General features: G+C 41.1%; 2 protein-coding genes and 1 long non-coding RNA gene across 3 annotated transcripts; 1 reads left to right on the top strand and 2 right to left on the bottom strand.

Moving 5' to 3' along the window:
• Window positions 1-365: 365 nt before the first annotated feature.
• On the bottom strand, window positions 366-4,967 carry wasb (WASP actin nucleation promoting factor b). The gene is made up of 11 exons (XM_083920366.1): window positions 4,741-4,967; window positions 3,843-3,983; window positions 2,841-2,927; window positions 2,603-2,696; window positions 2,251-2,280; window positions 2,110-2,145; window positions 1,833-2,031; window positions 1,529-1,704; window positions 851-1,422; window positions 595-703; window positions 366-501 (listed from the first exon to the last, which is right to left on the bottom strand). The coding sequence occupies exons 1-11, from the start codon at window positions 4,840-4,842 to the stop codon at window positions 443-445; spliced, it is 1,605 nt and encodes a 534-aa protein (XP_083776492.1). The 5' UTR covers window positions 4,843-4,967; the 3' UTR covers window positions 366-442.
• On the top strand, window positions 2,715-8,872 carry LOC310951897. Its single transcript, XR_014593359.1, has 3 exons — window positions 2,715-2,853; window positions 5,031-5,101; window positions 8,815-8,872. It is a non-coding gene; the product is annotated as an uncharacterized lncRNA (long non-coding RNA).
• On the bottom strand, window positions 5,184-18,986 carry LOC310951896 (sodium-coupled neutral amino acid transporter 3-like). Its single transcript, XM_083920367.1, has 17 exons — window positions 18,856-18,986; window positions 17,144-17,275; window positions 14,495-14,602; window positions 14,240-14,324; window positions 13,982-14,097; window positions 12,266-12,339; window positions 10,459-10,551; window positions 10,278-10,359; window positions 10,092-10,174; window positions 9,851-9,909; window positions 9,599-9,748; window positions 9,310-9,389; window positions 9,121-9,221; window positions 8,824-8,948; window positions 6,962-7,106; window positions 6,722-6,825; window positions 5,184-6,617 (listed from the first exon to the last, which is right to left on the bottom strand). The coding sequence occupies exons 3-17, from the start codon at window positions 14,530-14,532 to the stop codon at window positions 6,513-6,515; spliced, it is 1,440 nt and encodes a 479-aa protein (XP_083776493.1). The 5' UTR covers window positions 14,533-14,602; window positions 17,144-17,275; window positions 18,856-18,986; the 3' UTR covers window positions 5,184-6,512.
• Between the last annotated feature and the right edge of the window lie 512 nt (window positions 18,987-19,498).

The raw sequence follows: 19,498 nt of genomic DNA on the forward strand, positions 1-19,498 counted from the left end.
CTTCCAGTTATGCACTTTGTCGGTGGTGGTATTCGAGGGAACTTGGGATCTTTGCACAGATGTATGAGAACATAGTTTTTTTCATGTACAGTATGTTATTATAAAAATGGGAATGGAACTGGCTCAGATTAAGTATTGACTGATTGTTGGTGTTTTGTCTTATGCTGTATTTACAGATTTTTAGTGGAAGCGTAAGGAACAAGATTTGTTTTCCAGCCATTCACCGTCATAGTGAGTAACACAGTGCTATGTGCTGTCATGCTGATGAATCCTACACTGGAGATGTTTTTAGAATTCTATTAAACTGATTCTCTTTCACTTTCAAGTCCTTCATATTGGATTATCTGTTACGTTAATCACCTCAAGGCGTATTCCAGTTTTATTATTAATTACTGAATCTGAAATCCAACATGTAGCACTATTGAGGTTTATAATTCACACATCAGTCATCCCATTCGTCGTCGTCATCGTCTTCATCTCCACCCTCATCTTCACTCTCATCTGAAAGAGAGGACAAATAAAAAAGATTTTTTTTGGGCCCCTTTGGTTCCGCTCTTTTTTCATGAAGGGTGCAGTTACTGTTGTAATATTTACCAGAGGAATGGATGACTTTACTCCTCTTTTGCATGACCATCATGAGAGCACCGACGATGCCCTCACCTGTATCTGGTGTAGGTGGAGCTGCATCAGGACTGTCTATCACCTATAAAACACCAGGACAAGAGGACAGCATTTGATCTACAAATCTGAAAACAACATTTTAATTATGACGCATTACTTCATGTAAGTTAAGACTTGTGTACTTTAAAGCATGTATAAAATGTGTTAAAGAAAATGAAGTTTGCTTTACATTTTTGAGCTTCTTCCCCAGTCGGATCTGATCCAGCAGAGCTCCTCTGCCTGATCCTCCTCCAGATGCAGCAGCAGGTGGCGGGGGTGGTGGGCCACCGGAGAGAGAAGGAGGAGGAGGTGGGCAGTTTGAAGAAATAGAGGTTTGGGGAGGTGGAGGAGGCGGAGGAGGTGGTGGTGGAGGCCCTCCTCCTCCTCCTCTGCTGGGTGTAGATGGGACAGGAGGGGGTGGGAAACCAATAGAGCGCTGTTGGCTAGACGGCTGCAGTGGAGGGGGCAGGTTGTGGAGGAGTGAAGACTTTGCGGATGGTGGTGAGGAGAAATGAGAAGGCGCAGAGTGTGCTGGTGGTGGTGGCGGTGGTGGACCGCCTCTGCTTGTTGCAGGTGGTGGGCGTGGCAGGCCTCCACGTGTAGAAGTTGGGCTGGGGGACGGGAATCCTCGCGGTGACTGGCCTGGGAGAGGAGGCAGGGGGCCAGAGCGGCCTCGTGGGGGTGGAGGGGTTGGAGCACCGGAGCCCGGCACAGGAGGCAGGGGCCCTTGTCTGCCAGGTGGAGGTGGTGGAGGTCCACCAGCTATAATGGTATGGAAGATATGCACATTTCAGCTCAAGCGTTAGAAAACGATGTTAGCCTGTGGGGAGCAGTGATATTAATGAGGAAGAAAATGACGCAGTCTGACCTCTGTTAACCTCCCTTTTGACCGCCTCCATGCCTCCAGACTGCTCGATGACATTATAGATGAGCTGGGAGGTCTTTTCGTCCCTCATCTCATCTTCACTGATCCCAGCTTGGGAGAGCAGCTTCCACAGGTCAGGGTCAAGGTTGTTGGGATCCCAGCCAACATGAGTAACATGCCTGACAGGAAGGAAACAAAACGTTTCACACTGTTTTACAAATAAAGTAAACCTCCCATCCTCTCTAGATAATAATGAAACTTCACTACCTGACATCAAGGCAACACACACATCGCCTCAAACACTCACTTAAATCCGCTGGGTGCCCCTATGTCTGCTTTGGAGAGTTTGGGGCCCTTTTTCCCTTTCTTCTTATCCTTCTTTCCTTTGCCGGTTAGAGCTAAGGAAGCAATGGGTGAGGGTATTGAGCGATAGCGTGAAGTATGGATATCTGGGTTTTGGATGTCGACTGTGGCCATGTGAAGAGAACCAGGGCTTCCAGGTGACGCTTTTGGAGGAGATAGAGTATTATTTAATTTCATGCATCACTGGTGGTGGTAAGTTACAGTAGATGTATGTTATGCACCTTTTTCCGGTGGGACTCGAGGCAGGGAACCTCTATCTACAGTGGCAGGAAACAGGAAAGGAGGAAAAGACATGCATTTACTCATAGTTTGTTGCATATTTAAATGCAATTATGCAGTCATGAAGTTCATTGTTATCTTACCACTCGGCGGCGGGGGGCGCTGTTTCTTATCTGTCAGCAAGAAGGAGGCGAGAGAAACCATTTTGCGACACTTTACCACACCAGAATATAATATTCATTCAGCTAAAACACCGTCAATAAAATAGTATACTGTAGTAAAAATGATGTAGGGTTATCAATTATCTTTTTTCAATTCATTAGCATTCTCAAAGAATACTCTGATAATCTATTACAATTTCTCCTTAATAGGAATCTCGGCATAAATAAGTAAATATTATTATTATTTTTAATTAATTTAAATGTTGTCTTTTACCAGGATCATATCGCAAACAAATCCAATAATATACAGTATAATAAATGAAATGAGGCGTACTGCTGCTGTGTCTCTGGCTGATTTTATCCTCGACAACATGTTGGAAAACGTCCGCTTCCTGCTGTGTAGCGAAGTTCAGTCCGACCTGACAGTCCTACGCCGTGGGGAGGAAGAAAAAACAAAAACGATCACAATGAAGCTGTTTTAATATCAACTTTAAACACGTGTGGCCTAGTGATGCAATGTAAGGGAAACAGTTGCAGTGCATCGACAGTCACTTGGACGAAGTTGTGCTTACATCCGCAGCAAAGGTATGAAAGAAGGGCCGCGGCGAGGAGTAAACGATCTGGTTGTAGATCTCCTGCTCCCAAACCTGCCTCCCTGTCTGTGGGGAAAACACATTAATCAAGTGTTGTGTTCAGTGGTCGCGTTTTTAGCTCCTAGAGGGCACTTTAGCACACGTTTATGCTCCTAGAGGACACTTTAGCACACGTTTATGCTCCTAGAGGACACTTTAGCACACATTTATGCTCCTAGAGGACACTTTAACACACGTTTATGCTCCTAGAGGACACTTTGACACACGTTTATGCTCCTAGAGGACACTTTAACACACGTTTATGCTCCTAGAGGGCACTTTAGCACACGTTTATGCTCCTAGAGGACACTTTAGCACACATTTATGCTCCTAGAGGACACTTTAACACACGTTTATGCTCCTAGAGGACACTTTGACACACGTTTAAAAATACAGTCTTTCAATGTGTGAAGATGTGAGTCAGCTTGTGTCATAGTGTAGTCACACACACACACACACACACACACACACACACACACACACACACACACACACACACACACACACACACACACTCTCTCTCTCTCTCTCTCAAAGGGATTAGATCAGGGGTCTAAATACACTCTTGGTAGGCCCATTGGGTGTGACCCCCTATTTTCCCAAGGTCCTATGTTCTAAACTGACATTGTAAGATTGGTAATGGCTATATTTGCAGTACACGTGCAGTTTGAATGTTAAAATGTGGAGACAAATGTCTAAAGTAAACTAGTCTTGTGTTTTAAGGAGTATCATTAGGCTTGAAACTGTACTTGGATGATTTCAACATATTGGGAAACATACATCGAACATTTGACCTAGGGTAAAAACATTGCTGAGAACATAAAACCCCTTAAAAAGTCTCCTTATTGGGTCATGTATATAAAAATATACTGTGCTGGGGAACATGCAGGACCCTGGGGGAACAGATACACTTACTAATGGCAGCATTGTCTGAGAGTTTACCTTCAAATCAAACATCCGTATGAAGTAGGAGCGCTGAGGGTTGTCTTTGACAAAGCACACCACTCCAGTGTGCTGCAAGCTCCACACAGAGGGGCTGTGAGGCAGAGCCATGAACAGCTGTGCCACTGCAGTGGCCATGGACTAAACACACAGAGACAAAACACACGTTGAAAACAGTTCAGCGTGGATAGGACACTTGAGCGCGTTTTATCGCAGCTCACATGTAAATTGGCAGTTTCGTGGTGAGGATTCACTTCCTTATCTGATTGTATTTGTTCAGATTACAACTTTTCCATGCTCTTCATTTTCCTGCACAGATGTAAACGTATTCAGACTGACAGATCTGTAGGCAGAGTGCTCACCTCAGTTGCTAAAAGAAGTAAGGAACAAAGCAACTTCTGCACTACTCTCAGACTAAACCCAACGACACTGTCTAATTCTGACACCAAAGGAGGAAACAGCGCAGCCACCATTTCCTGTTACAGCTACCTCCTTCTTTGATGACCTAATGTCAGCGACTCATTGTAAATGGCACTGGCTCGAACACACAGTCGATTCCTTCTTATAAAACAGAGTATGTAAAGCTCATTTATAAAAAGCAGCTCCGATAAATAGTCAAACTTCTGTGAGTAGAGTCCAGCTCAGCGTTTCAACAATCACCCGAGCTCATTCAAATTCAGGATGTGATGTTTCAGCACCAAAGGCAAGAGAGAGATGTCTTGCGGGCTGAGACTATTTACCTTTTAATGTAACAACCAGAATAACCGGTTTAATCTTGGATGCCTCCTCCATTCACTTTACGCCAAACTCTTCCATCAGAAAGCGTACAAGCCAGAGCAAATACAGCAGGTTATCACCCCACCACATGGGAACCCCCCCAGGTCAGCTCAGAACTTACAGCACACCTTCTGCCCAGCAGCTCCTCCACCTTCTCATTCTCCTGTGGGCTCAGCAGAGAGCTGCGGGGGCTCTCAGTTTTAGTTTTAGATCCACGGCTCATGGTCCTCTGATAAATCTAATCCAGTTTATCTTAAATAAACATGAACGGCATTTGAAAAGACGTCCTGTCTACGCTGTCAAGCTCTACAGTCAAGGAAGTTTCTCTTCTCTGTTCTGCGTACACATCAACTGAAAGCAGGAAACGGACAACCGCACTTCTCTAACCCCCACTTTTCTTCTTTCTCTCAGACGCAGAGCACAAATGAATGTGCTACTTCCATTTTCAGAGGGAGGCAGTGCTCTATTGCTCTCCTGTGACTGTGAGTGCATTCATTTCACAGCCACACAGATTCATTCTTACTAGTGTATGTGGTCTAATAAGTAACTTGGAACTTTTTATACAAATGAATGACACATTTTATTGACAAATAACAACATTCAAATTAATTTAAAAATATACAGGAGGAATAACAAAGTCAAAATATGTTTTAGTCAAAGTTTAAAGACAAAAACCAAAAGGGAAAAGAGACTCCATTTTTAACTTAAACCCCACAGGTCCATTATTCAGCGTACTGAACAGTTCCATGGACTTCTATAATATACACAGCATTTTTAACACTGACATTTCTTTCATGTACAATTTTCCATTGGCTTTTGCTGAACATAGTAAAAAAAATAGTGTGTTACACCATATTTCAACATGTCACAATATTATATCATAATAATTATAATATATTATAATATATTCTTTGGTTTGCAACAAGGGATTTTTTCAAGAATACATTAAAAACTGTACGAACCACCTCTCTGTGTGGATTCACAAGTGATTGTCAGTAACTGTCTCTTTGACCTTCATGGGTAGCAGCTGAAAACCACAAATTTCACCGTATCTGTTGGATTATTTAAAAAAAAAAAAAGATCACCTCAGGCTCAGCTTTGAAGATGATCACCTCTACAAGAGTCATATTAAGTGTCAGGATGGATTAACAGAAATGGTCACATTAAGAACATTAGTTAAACTCCACGTAAATGTCATGGAAAATTGTATTTTTAGTAGATTGGAGTGGTCCGCGGGGGAACTGCAGACGGACCCTCGCCTGTCATATTTAGCTGGATCTGTTAAGTTCAAGGAAACACTGCACCAGTAGATTGTCCAGTCCTAAGTGAATAATGAAACAGCGACTGAAAGATGAACAAACAGAAGTGTTGATTCTTTGTATGCAAACTCCTGGGAAAATGAAATGCCGGCCTTACAACATACTGTACATTTCTGTTCTGTGAGATCTGAGATGGTAGGGAAGTACATGGGAAGGGTTTTTGGCAGTGACTGAGCTATTCCAGGGAACTGTACACATCCATACTCTAAAATGGGCTTTCCATTTGACTCATGCTGTTCCCATTCATCCTTTTTGTTTTCTTTTTCATTTCTACACAGGCCTCCAAACAACAACCTTACTGGGGGCGTGACATTGGTTTTATTCAGTCAGAACACATTGCTTTGTATTCTCGTGCATCTCCCACCATTACAGGGCCTTTTTGTTTGCCCCATCACATGTCAGACAGCTTTTTTTTCTTTTTGTTTTTACATATACAAGCAAAGGCTCTTCACATATCCTTCGTCTTGTGCAACCAAACTTTTCCTGTTTTGCTTTGCATGATGAGGGGTAATTTAGCGACAGGTAGAGCTTTGGTTGGCATTCTGTTTGTAGTATCTCTGTTCAGTCACGACTGCTAGTGCCCGCCTCCACTTCTAGACTCCCCGGTTGTCCAGTCAATGATGATAAACGACAAACTCATGATCATGAAGACGAATCCCAGTGCAGCAAAGCATGCGGCCTACAGGAGTGGAAGGATATAAAAAGGACATTCGTATCAGCGAGACATTAAAATTATAAGTTAAATTCAAAGTTTCCTTGATAGCTGAAGGAACTGAGTTGTACCTGGATCTTGGGTCTTGAAAGAAAAGGCTCCTGGTCTTCAGGAACAATACGAACGTAGAAGATTCCAGGTAGGATGAAGATGAGGCTGGGGGCAGAAGTGGCTCCTGAAGGTGAAGGAGGAGAAAAGAGAAGAAGGGAGTTTATTTAATGTTATTAACAGTTTTACAGATTATATAGTTCACACTACAGAATTTGCAGTGAAGCCCAGAACAGGTAGCCATTCTTCTCGTGCAAACGTACCGATGATGCCAAAGATGTCGCGGATGGAGGGCACGAAGATAACCAGTATGTTGACCACAAAAATGAGACAAAATGCGATGGCGATGTGTATAACCCAGTTAAAAGGCTTGTCAGGGAACAGGATCTGGAGCAAGGCCCTGCGGATCTACAGAGGGAAGGAAGAAAAGAGTCTTTTCATTACAAATAAGCATCAATATTTATATTGAAAACTATATGAAAGTAAAAGTTCACCTTGTTTTATCACCACATAAAGTCATGTGTATAATGCTTCAACTCCATCTCAACAAACTGACATTTTAGCAGGTATTTTCTGTCACCTGTTGAAGGCAAAACCCTGATTTATGCAGATGAGTGAGACCAGAAGTGCAACATACTTGAAAGTTTCAACCTACGGACAGACATTCAGCTGCAGGGTCTGCTCTTTTTACCCTTATTCAACATTAAAGGAATAGTTCAACAAATCCCCAAAGCAGTTTCAGACAAAAGCAACTGGACTTGGTTATTTGTCTAGGACAAATAACCAAGTCCAGTTGCAAATTGCTTTGGGGAAAACGATGACCTGGACAAATGAGAACATTCACAGGCTTTGTTCAACAAATAGTGAAATTCACCTTTTTGCTTTCTCGGCAAGAGTTAGATGAGAAGATGGATAGCACTCTTTCATATTAATCAATGTAATATGAAGCTGGAGCACACAGTTTAGCATAAAGACTGGAAAAACAGCTATCTTGGCTCTGTTTAAAGCCTACCAGTGCATCTAAGATACACCACAGGCAACAAGTGGAGACTCTTGTGTAACTATTTGATCTAACCTGTAAAGGTGTACGACTACAGTATGCGTTTGCTGATCTGCTGTGTGTTCTTAATAATTTCCTTGTAATGTGGATGTTTTCCACCCCTTTAAACTGGTGTAATGTGAAAAAACTAACTCTTGTCATTTAAAGCATCTACAGATCATCCTAAAGTTATATTAAGAGAATGTTAAAAAAAGAAGCTCCATACAGTCAGTGAACTATTGGAACAGAAACAGCTGGTTTCAGAAATTACACTCTGTACTGGTGCGTAAAACTTGTCCTATTCTCTGAGGGATACATTTGTCTGGTGTAGAGACCATCAGAGAGCTGCTGTAGAGAGCCATCAGCAGTGTGTATGGTTTAAGACGTGCAGTTTATAAATTCAGGATCTGCCTAGAAAACATTGTTTGAAAGTACTTTTTTTCAATTTATTTTTTTATTTTATGGTGTGTTGTTTTATATTTTTTATATGTATAATGTCTTTGATTACCTTGAAAAAGAGTGCCACGTGGCTTAATTCTGGGTCCACTACCACTAGCTACTACTAGGGATTATCATTCATAATGTAGAATTGTTACACAGGTTATATCTTTCACAATGGCATACTCATTGAATATGAGATGTAAACATATGGTATGTATCTCATTTGTTCAAAAAAGTACTACATTTATATCCAAAACTTTTTTTTGGATCAGAAAAGTGTCATTGCTTTTTTTATGAGAAGGCTTCACTATAAAGCAGTGAGGTTATTTTATAGACTGAGTTTATATTTATGTACAATCTAGTGTTTGTTCTGTATAATCTTGCACAATTAAGATTTTCTAATGTTTTTAATACAGCAGTTGTCAATATTGTTTTTAATGAATTCTTAATTTTATTATACAGTACATTTCAACGTATGTATTATTCAACTAATTGTTTTTTTAATCTCTTCTGTTTCTTAGTGTTATTGATTTCATCTGAATCTGCTTTTGTTATCATGTGAAGTGTGTTCTATTTTTAATGTGTTGTAAGCGTAAGGAAATTTAAAAACAATATTTGTATTATTCTTGTTGATAGATGTCTTACCGGGAAAAGAACCACAGGGACGGTGAGAGTGACGGCCACCAGCACAGCCAGGCGCACACAGAGAATCATGACATCCAGGGCGTCCACTCGGTTGTAGGTGTGTAACAGCTCGGACTCCACAGCACCTATCCACAGAGAAGCCCTTTACATATCTCACGCGGTCTTCTTACCCTCATTCACAACACTGGAAAATGCATATGGGCTCTGGGTACAAGTGGCTCATTCATTTGAAACTCTTTCCGTTCACAACTTCAGAACAAGGTGACCTTTGACTCTCAGGAGTAAACAGTAGCTTACCGAAAAAGGTGAGGTAACCAAAAAGAGCTGTCAGCAGGTACATGAGGAACATGGCCAGGATTGAGATGTTGGCAACGTTCTGCATACGTTTCTTGGTGGCACTGGGGTAAAGACATAGAAAAATAACAGTCATTTTACTGAAACTTTTATCACAGCTCTCTCTAATTGGATGATGACATTCTGACTTACTCTCGTAGCTCAGTGTAGATTGGTAGCACCTCTGGGTGGCAGACGAAAGCGAAGGCCAGAATTGGGATGGTGTACGCTGTCTAAAAGCCAAACATGCTTGAGGTCAGTGAGTAACCCACCAAACATGGCTTGAGGAGCACAATCAAATGCTTGTTTTATACCCTGCGCAGCTGTTGACATAACATGCAATAGTGCTGTTGACACAACACTTCTCGTGCACCATACTAACCAAGAATAAATGTACAGGGAACCAGACGCAGGCAACGTGAATTTATGTTTTTCCTCTGACCTGTGAGTTGACAGTAAACAGTTTGGCTTCACAGAAGTCGTCCGTCCCATTGATGGCGGTCAAGTCATGAGCCATGTGAGACGGGTGAGAAAGGTTATGATGTTCATCGTCATCCAGTGGACACGGGATGTTGAATTTCTTGTAGATTACCTGGGGAGACGCACCCATTTGGTTAAACAAAGATAAATATTTAACAGAGGAACAGGTGGTGCTGTTATGTGTATCTTTGTTGGCTCAGTAGGTAAGACTCACCGAAATGAGGAAAAACACCATGCAGGAGAGGGAGAACCCACTTGTATATCCCAAGTACCCTGTGTTGCAATGATAATAAGATATTGCAGAATTATTTATGGGTTCTGGAAGTGATGGTACTTTAATTTCAGTACAGCACATGAATGTAAACGAGATAAAAACAGGCAGTGGTTAATGATTTCACATGGGAGGGTACGGGCGAATTAAAGAAGAAAATGCAATGACAGAATGGAAAACATACCAAGTTGTTTCATGGTTGCTAGAGGAAGGATGATGGAAATGCTAACAATCATGATCAAGTAGTTCCCTTCCAAGAACCACTCTCTAAGAGACAACCAAGCAAACGGATGAAAAAAAAAAAATCAATACATCACCAGACAATAAACTAAATTGAATCATTGAATCAGAATAGCACTTTGACACTCACCCTGTGTTTTCGGTTTTACCCAGGAAAGCTTGAATAACCAGTGGGAGCTCAGACTTGACGATGAAGAGGTAGCTGGACATTGCTAGTGAAAGTGAAAAAAGTAAATATTTTCTGATTAAATGCACGTGCTTACAGATATTGGACATAAACACCAAAGGGAGGAAAATGGCATGACACATACCTCCAATGTTGTGTACTGTAATAATGACTGCGGCCAGCATCTTTCCCGGGGCACCAAAAGCTCGATTCCCAAGCTGCTCATAAGCCCGGATTCCTAAAAAAACATAACATATAAATGAGTGTATTAAGTTATGAATGCAGTATAGACTATGACCTTGTGCAGACCTGGCATTAACAAACATCTTGAGTAATCAGCTCTACGGGTGTGAACGCACCCAAGATGCATTGAGTCAACTTCTCCACTGACGTCAAGTCCTGTTTATTTAGCCTATTTATTTATCCTCGCTCTGTGTCCTGAGATAACTTTTGCTATGATTTGGCACTATAAATAAAATTGAATTGAATTGAATTAAAAACTACCAGTCGACCAAAGTACTGTAAAAGTTGACATGAATAGCACAACAATAGCAAGTAAAATAGCATAAAAAAATGGAAATGGAAAAATACAAGGCACTTTCATAATGTGATATCCATTTTGTATTTTAAAGATTATTTTTTTGTCCCTTTATTATGATAGAGCAGCCGTTGATTGGCTTTCTGTATATATGGTGCCCACTCTACCCACTTAGCCACTGGGCGCCCCACATTTATGTATTTTTAAACACGTGTATTTTGAAAGTATTTCTCAGATCAAAGACAACACACTGCTTTGCACAGATTTGAAACACGCCCGTTTGCTCTTATCCCCGGCTCTCTGGAGCTCTGTGTGCCGCGGTTGCGCTGTCGGCTGCAGGGTAGACGATTACATATTTAGTGGGGCTGCACGATAAGAGGAAAATACTTAATCACGCTTATTTTGACAAATATTACTATATTAGTCACAATGTTGGACGGAATGATGATTTTTTTTTTGCATTTTTATTCTGATTTTCATTGATAAATAAGTTTAAATGATCCTGGTGTGGTTGTTTTTGTTAAGTCTGAAGAATACAATTTACATGCTGGAACATCTCTGCGGCGCCACTGTACTTAATTCAGAATGGTATTTTGATGCATTTTGCCCTTAAAAAATACTGCATGCCCTGCACATAGGTCCACATTGCTCGGGCTGCCGGTCACTGGCAGCCCCCTCGCTCTAACATCTCTCCAGGTGGCAGTAGCTCAGTCCATAGGTGACTTGGCTGGGAACCGTAGGGTCGCTGGTGCAAGTCCCTGTGTGGACCATTTACGGAGCGTAGACTGGTGGCTGGAGAGGTGCCAGTTCATCTCCTGGGCACTGCCGAGGTGCTGTTGAGCAAGGCACTGAACCCCCAACTGCTCGGGGCGCCGGTCACTGGCAGCCCCCTCGCTCTAACATCTCTCCTTAATTGCATGTATAGGTCCTGTCTGTGCATGTGTGTATTTCGGGCCTGTGTGTGTAACATTTATAATAATAAGAGTGAAAAAATTCAATTTCCCCGTTGCGGGATCAATAAAGTAATTCTTCTTCTTGAGATTGTGTGCCGCTGCGATTTGGATATCATACTAGTCCATGTTGCAATATACAAAAAAAGGCCTAAATTTTAGGTTCATAAAATGTTCCAGAATATGTAGGAAATAACTTCAGACATTCCTGTAATCTGTCGCAACGTCTGCTGTATTATCAGGTGTTTACTTTGTGTTTATTTGCATATAAACCGCAGAAGTGAGATCTGATCACAAGTGGTCACTGGAGACACACGTGGGGACGCATTCTAATGCCAAGTGTGAACTGACATACTTAGAGCTCTCCACTTCTGATCGGATCACACAAGGCACATGTGAATGCCAGGTCTGTGGCTGCTGAACATTATCCTAAATTCTGTGAACTGAGTCGAGTTCTGTCTTACCGACAACTCCAGCACTCTTCAGCAGGAGATGAATTGAATATGAAGACAGAATGGCGATGGACACCAACAGGATTCTGAAACACACAAGAGCAGAGATCTGTTGTGAAATGTAATTCATGTCTAGAATTTAAAAAAGTAGTCTCTCAAACCTGCACATTATTCATTTTAGAGTTTACGTTTTTCTACGTAAATAAAGACAGAAAGAAAGAGAGATGTAAAACTGTTTTTTTAGAAACTCCTTCAGAAACTAAATTCTAACAAGCAATTCTTGGGATTGTTGTCTTTTTTCCTGTTTTTCTCCCACCCACGTAAGTGAATTTGGCTTTAAGAGACCAGCTTTCCAGCCATCCTCCACCTCCTCCCCCCCGCCACATAGCACAGGACTGATCCAGGCAGGCGTGTCTTGGATCTGATCACTACAGGCTATTTTTAACCACTCAAATCTGATTTAGTGAAGCTGCGTGTGTATGAGCTCTAATGTACATTCTGACAGATCAGGCCTCGTATGGGAGTGGCACAGCATTACGCCTACAACTCACACAGGTAGACTGAGGGAAACACTCACACACTCAAGGCACTGAGCCCATACCCCCCCCCCCCCCCCCCCCCCATTGGTCAGATGATACACAGACTCCTGTGGCCCTTCTCCTAGCCTTATAAGGACCCTCAATTGACTATATCAAGTTTCAAGTTGAAGTTTATTGTCATTTCTCTCCTTACATAGGGCCATAGTGTCATACATACTATATTCATACCCAATCTGTATCCACCAACACAAACTTAATCCTGATTCTAATGACAACCTTGATTAATAATCTAAAATAATATTAATAACTATTTTATGGAAAACTTCTTAAGCAAGAGGCATAAAGAGCTTTACAGTATTAAGAAGCTAAAAGACAATATCAAGCAGCAGACACATCAATTATACAGCAAAGTAAAAAATATAAAATGAGTCAAAACCACACATGAATACAGAGCCATGTACAAGCTCAGTATACAGAGTATTTTTTAAGAGAAGCCATTAGGTGAGGACCAGCCAGAATCTTAATCTTATTTAACACTTAAATTAAAACAAACACACACTTTACCGAAATAAGAAATATAAATCACAAAAAGCTTAAATCAATAAACTATTATCCGCTTTATACAAGATGGGGACAACATTAGAACTCCAGATACAGTGCTGTGAGCAAATACATGTACCTACATGTAGGGCTGGGTGTCTTTTAAAACATTACTATAGGCCATCAATACCAAACTGATAGACCAAACAGATATGAAAGGTCAATTTGAAATAATACTACAACATTTTATTTATCATTTTCAGACACCACAGGGATGTAGTGAAGCCATACTTTTGAAACATTTCGGTGGTATCTAGGCCCACTGAACCGCCAACATCAAATACACTACACTGGACTTCATAGGTTGTAGCTGCTGCTGTAGAGGACCACTCACACGTCACAGTAAATCAAAGAATGCCTGAGGTCGTTAGCTGTGAGAAAATCCTATACTTATTTTCCTAGATATGGCTACAAAAGGGATTGAATGCAGGTATGGCTCCAGTGGAGATGATTTGATAGTTCTCAGTACTGAGTTATGGTATCGTACCAATACTCGGGCCTACATGGGGAGGAACATACACCGACACTTTGACACATACAGCCTGGCACAAAGTCTCGTCAAAGGGACGACTGTGTTTGTCATACTCACAGGAAAAGAATGATTCCGGTGTTGGACATCGCAAAAGCCAATCCCAGAATTCCACTGCCCATTATGGCGTTGCTGAGGTTAAAGATGGACATGCCGAAGGAAGTCTTTCCCTCAAACTGCAGGAGGATGTCACACAGACAAATCAATTCACAAATAAAAACTCACATCGACAGCCGCAGTAGTATTTACTGCATCTGATTTAACTGCTGCAAATCAACCTGCATTTTCTAACATATGGTTGAGCACAGAAGCACTCACATCTGTAAAGTGGCTTTCTTTCTTCACACCAGATTTATGTGGGAGGAACTCTTCATGTTCAGCCAAAGAATCCAGCCCATCAAACCTACAGTGGAGTAAAAAGCATTGGTTTGGGGGAGCCACAAAAAAAAATACTGTAGCTTCTTAACAGACCAGTTTATAACAACATTTTTAATCCATGACTGTAACCTTCAACACATTTGCTGCGATTTGTTGCACCCGTATCAGTAATTACTGTTCATTTGTGTGTCTTACCCTTCTTCCCTGTGTCCGTTCATCTTCTGTAGCTCCATGCTGTTTCCTTGTGACTTGAGAGATCTTCGTTTGCTGGAGGGGAGGAATCCTCTTCAAACTGTCACCTGGCTGGAGGTAAATGAGAAAACCACTGATTTATGGTATGTTAACCAACATCTCCTTCAGACGTGGCCATTATTTATGCACAGAGAAGGTTTAATGTCAGCTGGGGATTGTTTTCACAACATACATAACATTTAAACGCAACTCCTGCAACTGTGTCCCAGATTTTCATAATTTTTAAAGAAAACTGCAAGCAGGGTGACCTCCGCATGTGTCTTTACCCTTCACTGCATCTGTATGCATCTTAACAAGTTCAGACAAGATCTCAGAATGAGTCTGAGAATTGTGATGAATGTACAGAATGCTTTTATGAGATAGATGTAAGACACTGGCTCTGGTCTACAATAAATATAGAGTAAAAAAAAAGAAGAAAGGTCCATGGCACTCTTCTGGCAGCGAGTTAAAAGCGCTCTATTCCGCTATTTCATGGTGAAATTTTAAAAACGTGTTAGGTAACGTGTGTGTAGCTGCATATTACATTCAGGCAATCCTACATCTTTTCTACATCTTTTAAAGTTAAATTCAAGCATTTCAAGCTTCATTTTTTAGCTTCCCAGCACCTCACATTTGTGGTAAATTACATATTTATACACAGTACATACTGTATGCTGATTATTGCACTTCTTTGTCACATTAAATAAGATGTTATTGTGCTTAAAACAAAATTAAGTTTGGGGACAACTTTCTACAGAAGGCAAAAATTAAAGGATTGTAACTTTTTAACCTTTAATTTAAGCAGTTTTTCAAGCATGTTATTCAAATTGTGGCTTTTCAGACCTGGAAAACTACACATTAAAAGTGTTTTCAAGGATATCCAGCACCTGTAGGAACCCTGCACATTCCACACTCCCTCGGGGCGTAATGTAATATAGAGTAATGTTATAGTGGCAGACTGGAAAAGGTGTTAAAATAACCATAGTCTTTTAAAGGTGGACATACTAGGTAGTATTTGAACAGAAGGAAGAGAACTCAATAAAATACTGAATATGATCAACAGAAAATGCTATGTGGCTTCAAAAGGGCAGATCTATTTATAAATAGAATAAACTCTTGAGACACACACCACTGTAATTTTTCTTGCTTGCCAAGGACAACAAGAATGTTACATTTTTCTTTTGGCGATTGCAAAAAAATCCCTTGACACTGCCTTATTTTTGGAGTTCTGCTCTCTACTTATATGAGGATAAAAGCCTTCCAGATCAATGTGGTGGTTCACAAAATGAAATTCCAGCAAAAAGAGACACTTGGGATGGTAAGTCTGTTTAAAGCTTGTGTGACATGAAAGGCTTTAAATAACAAATGTTGTCAGAGGACTTATGTTGCTCTAATCTGTTGTGGGCCACACAAAGCTGGCATGGACGGACTCTGGGAATGAGCGTAGGTCTGTGCTGCTGCCACGGGGTCATGGGATACTTCACTTCTCTGTGGGTCAGACTGCCCTCAGGATTTTCACAGCTGACCCCTAAGGACACACTCACACTGCATTGTGCCATTCCTTAAGAGTTTCACACAAAAGCAAGTTTTTTTTATATTCCTACGCTCTCATCAATGAACGGGCCTGTGGATGTACAATGATCCATACAGCTTGGTGGTTTATATCAGTGGGATAAACAAAGGGTTCCTGTGTAAACTGCGCTATTTAGTCTAAATACAAAGTAGCCCCTTTCCCTGCACACTGGCCTTGGGTCAGGGTTGGTTAGAGTAACTTTCTTTTGCTACACACCCAAAGACTTTCTCATGGTCCAGGGCCAACAAAGTTTAGACTAGACTTTCAAAAAAAGCCATTTTTGATAGATTTATTCCTACTCTCACATTGTATAAGGTCACTCTTACAATTGGGGGAGTCAAATCTCCAGTAACACTTGTAGCATACAGAACAAATGTATCGTAGAGCCAAGGATTTTCAGCTTGTGGCCTTCAGTGGGGTCATTGCAGAAACTTGTTACATTAAACTAGTTGTACTAGGCTCAAAGGTTTTGCTTTACTTTTCATCTCTTTAGACTTCTTTCCACCTTGGAAAAGGCGAGGTTGTGCCAGAAACCCCCCACTTTGCTTCTACTGATTCTTACAATTGAGTCATGCTTTGCATTCTCATGTGGGGGAGATGGGGAAACTAGACAAACCTGGTTAACTAGAAATGTGTTCCACGTTTTATATAATTGGCCACAAGGCAGCTCTTACAGAGTGGAAACAGTAAAGAGTGGAAAAGTCATAAAAAACAATGAAGTATATCTAACTACACATTTTTTTCACAAACAACATACCCTGAGCCCTTCACAAAGGGCTGTAATTAGAAAATATATCTAAATATGGTATTAAACAATTTATATAATCATCATGTCAATGGCATTTTAAGTTGGAAACTGTAGAAACTGTACTGTTATTACTGTAGCCTTACTATCCAGCACTCATACCACATGGCTCTTGTCTGATGCAAGACTAGCTCACTATTGACAGTTAGCCCTTCCCTTCTCTTCCTCATCATGTAAAACACAAGGACACACACACACACACACACACACACACACACACTTTTCAGTAACTTACCCCGGTGTTCACAGAAAAGGTCTAGTTCTCTTTTCCGATTACTGACAGAATAAATCCTTGTGGAAGTTCACTCAATGTTCAGACTCTTCCACTGTTTGTTTAGCTTTGTTCTTAGGAGTCTCTCCGAAGCTCCTTGGTAGAGAAGAGAGGAGAGAGTGAGAGAGATTAGAGGCTGGGAGGAGTGACTGGGAGATGGGTACACCCATACTTAACCCTTTGTTAAACCTGCTACAGGTAGAGTTGCAACGGGACTGTGGGGGATCCATTCACCAGGTGTCAACATGGGTGGTTCAACAAAGGAAATGAACTAGTTTTCATGAGACAGTCTGCAGTTCAAGGCTACAGGTAATCCCAGGGACCCATCAGATCAGCAGGATTTCTGGTGTTCATGCTGAATACCAATTACCATGTCATTACCGACAATGCATGTAGAAAGGAGGGGAGAAGTGGGTGTCTGCTGAGGGGGGCTTTGTTACAGCATGGGCGGGTCCTCACTGACAGTTTGCATCCTGCTGGAAGTCACAGTGATGGTAATTAGCTTAGGAGATAAGTGCTTTTTTAAGATTGCCCACATGTGATAGTGATTAAGGAGTGGAAACATTGTGCATGCTTAAAAGTTATCCATGCGCTTGATCCAAAACAAACAGCAGCAGCACGTAACATTGGAAAAAAGAACAGGACACATACAAATATCCTGTAAATGTTTCTGCATAGTTTTCAGCATCTCAGAAGTTTTAATCTGTTTCGTCAGTGGCAGAAGAGATGGAAGACATAGCCGTAGATGCAGCAGAGTACACTTCCTGAATAAAGCAACGAAAATGCACGATCAACCTGTCGACTTCTTCATCAAGATTAAAGTGTCATCCACTTCTCAGCAATGACATTTCAGTTGGCTGATAAAGTTTGAGTCAACTGAGATATGAGCTTCGTCTTTGCACACCCCAGGAACACCCACAGTTTCTTTATCTCAGAATGACACAAATGCTTTACTGTAAAAATGGGTTTTTCAGTTCCCATCTCGTGGCAGTGTACAGAGATGGCAGTTTTTTTTTCATGTCTCTCCCAAAGAATTTATAGTTACTGTCACAGAAAACTGGACATCAAAATAAAATTAAAAAAAAACTTCCACATTTCAATGCTTTTGTCAATTTCAAACTACTTGGAGCCATTTGGAAGCAAAATATCAGGTTTACGGTCAGATCTGGTGAATTTTAACAATGAAAAAAAATCCTGGGAGGCCACCTCCGTCACCTTAAATGACCCTCAGCTGCTTGGTCCTGGATTTTTCCAAATCACTTGTTTAACTAACATATCAAATGACATACTTTTATATGTAAAATATCGTTTACCAGGAGGTATTTTTGTCTTGATAAAACCATATATCAAATGTTATTTTTGTACCGAACAGTGATGCCAGCATTTGCAGCCAAGTTGATCTCCTATTTCAGTGACTCATTTTAAATCCCACCTCTGTGCTCAACAAAATGCCAGCATGTCAAAAAAGGGACAGCTTGGATATATCCTCAGCTGGAAGGTTGAAGCAGAAAGCAGCTGAAAAGAATGTTATCTTTATTCCTTCTGTCAATATAAAGAGAATTAGCAGCGGAAATAATGATAACTATTTCCTTAAGTATCTCTCCGCATGGAAGTATGAATGGGAAATTGTGTCATGGAGCAGCTGTAGAGTACTGAGACCTTCCTGTGGTACTCACCCCTCTAGTAACAGATGGATGTCTTCAGTCTAGACAGAAGTTACAGGGTAAACGGTATAACGTGTTGGCTGATTAAGTCCAAAATCTGCTTCTCACAGAGTCAAGAAGTTCCCTGCAGCTGTAAGAGGAAAGGAAAAAAATGGGGGAAGGAGAGAGGTAGTAATTTCCCCGCGTTAAAGACATTTCCTGCCATGTCATAGGGCCAAGCCCCTCCCTGTTCCTGCAGGCTGATCCGGGTCACACGTGGTGTTCTGTTACTTTATAAAACACTGTTCATTAAAGGTATATATGTGGACACTGTGAGCATTTATCCTAGTACTTTACCACAGGAGAATTTAGGACTATTCAAGCAGTGTTTCCAATTGAATGTAAATGCCTACAGCTGACAAATCAAAACTACATCCTGATTTAAATACTCTGCATTACAACGTGGTTATAATGTGGCCGGTAGTGTCAGCAGTGGAAAGTTACTTGTCATTTCTTCAGCGCTTCAGCTTTTCTCATCAGCTCCACTGCCATCTAGTGGGCACTCATTCAATTCTACACAGGACACTCTACTGTATATGTTCTAGATATCAGTCATCATGAGAACAACTAGGACTGCAACTATTTTCAAATATTAATTGATTCATCCGTTGATTAT

The sequence above is a fragment of the Echiichthys vipera genome (assembly GCF_963691815.1).
Source record: "Echiichthys vipera genome assembly, chromosome: 9".
NCBI classification, from domain to species: domain Eukaryota; kingdom Metazoa; phylum Chordata; class Actinopteri; order Perciformes; family Trachinidae; genus Echiichthys; species Echiichthys vipera.

What these genes read in the sequence shown, in the direction of transcription:
- wasb (XM_083920366.1), bottom strand. Translation starts at nt 4,842, where the DNA reads ATGAGCCGTGGATCTAAAACTAAAACTGAGAGCCCCCGCAGCTCTCTG. An exon ending in TGCTGGGCAGAAGGTGTGCT is followed by an intron (nt 3,984 to 4,740) that starts GTAAGTTCTGAG and finishes CTGTGTGTTTAG; the next exon opens with TCCATGGCCACTGCAGTGGC. An exon ending in CAAAAGGGAGGTTAACAGAG is followed by an intron (nt 1,423 to 1,528) that starts GTCAGACTGCGT and finishes ATACCATTATAG; the next exon opens with CTGGTGGACCTCCACCACCT.
- LOC310951896 (XM_083920367.1), bottom strand. Translation starts at nt 14,532, where the DNA reads ATGGAGCTACAGAAGATGAACGGACACAGGGAAGAAGG. An exon ending in AGCAACCATGAAACAACTTG is followed by an intron (nt 9,910 to 10,091) that starts GTATGTTTTCCA and finishes ATTGCAACACAG; the next exon opens with GGTACTTGGGATATACAAGT. An exon ending in CGACATCTTTGGCATCATCG is followed by an intron (nt 6,826 to 6,961) that starts GTACGTTTGCAC and finishes CTTCACCTTCAG; the next exon opens with GAGCCACTTCTGCCCCCAGC.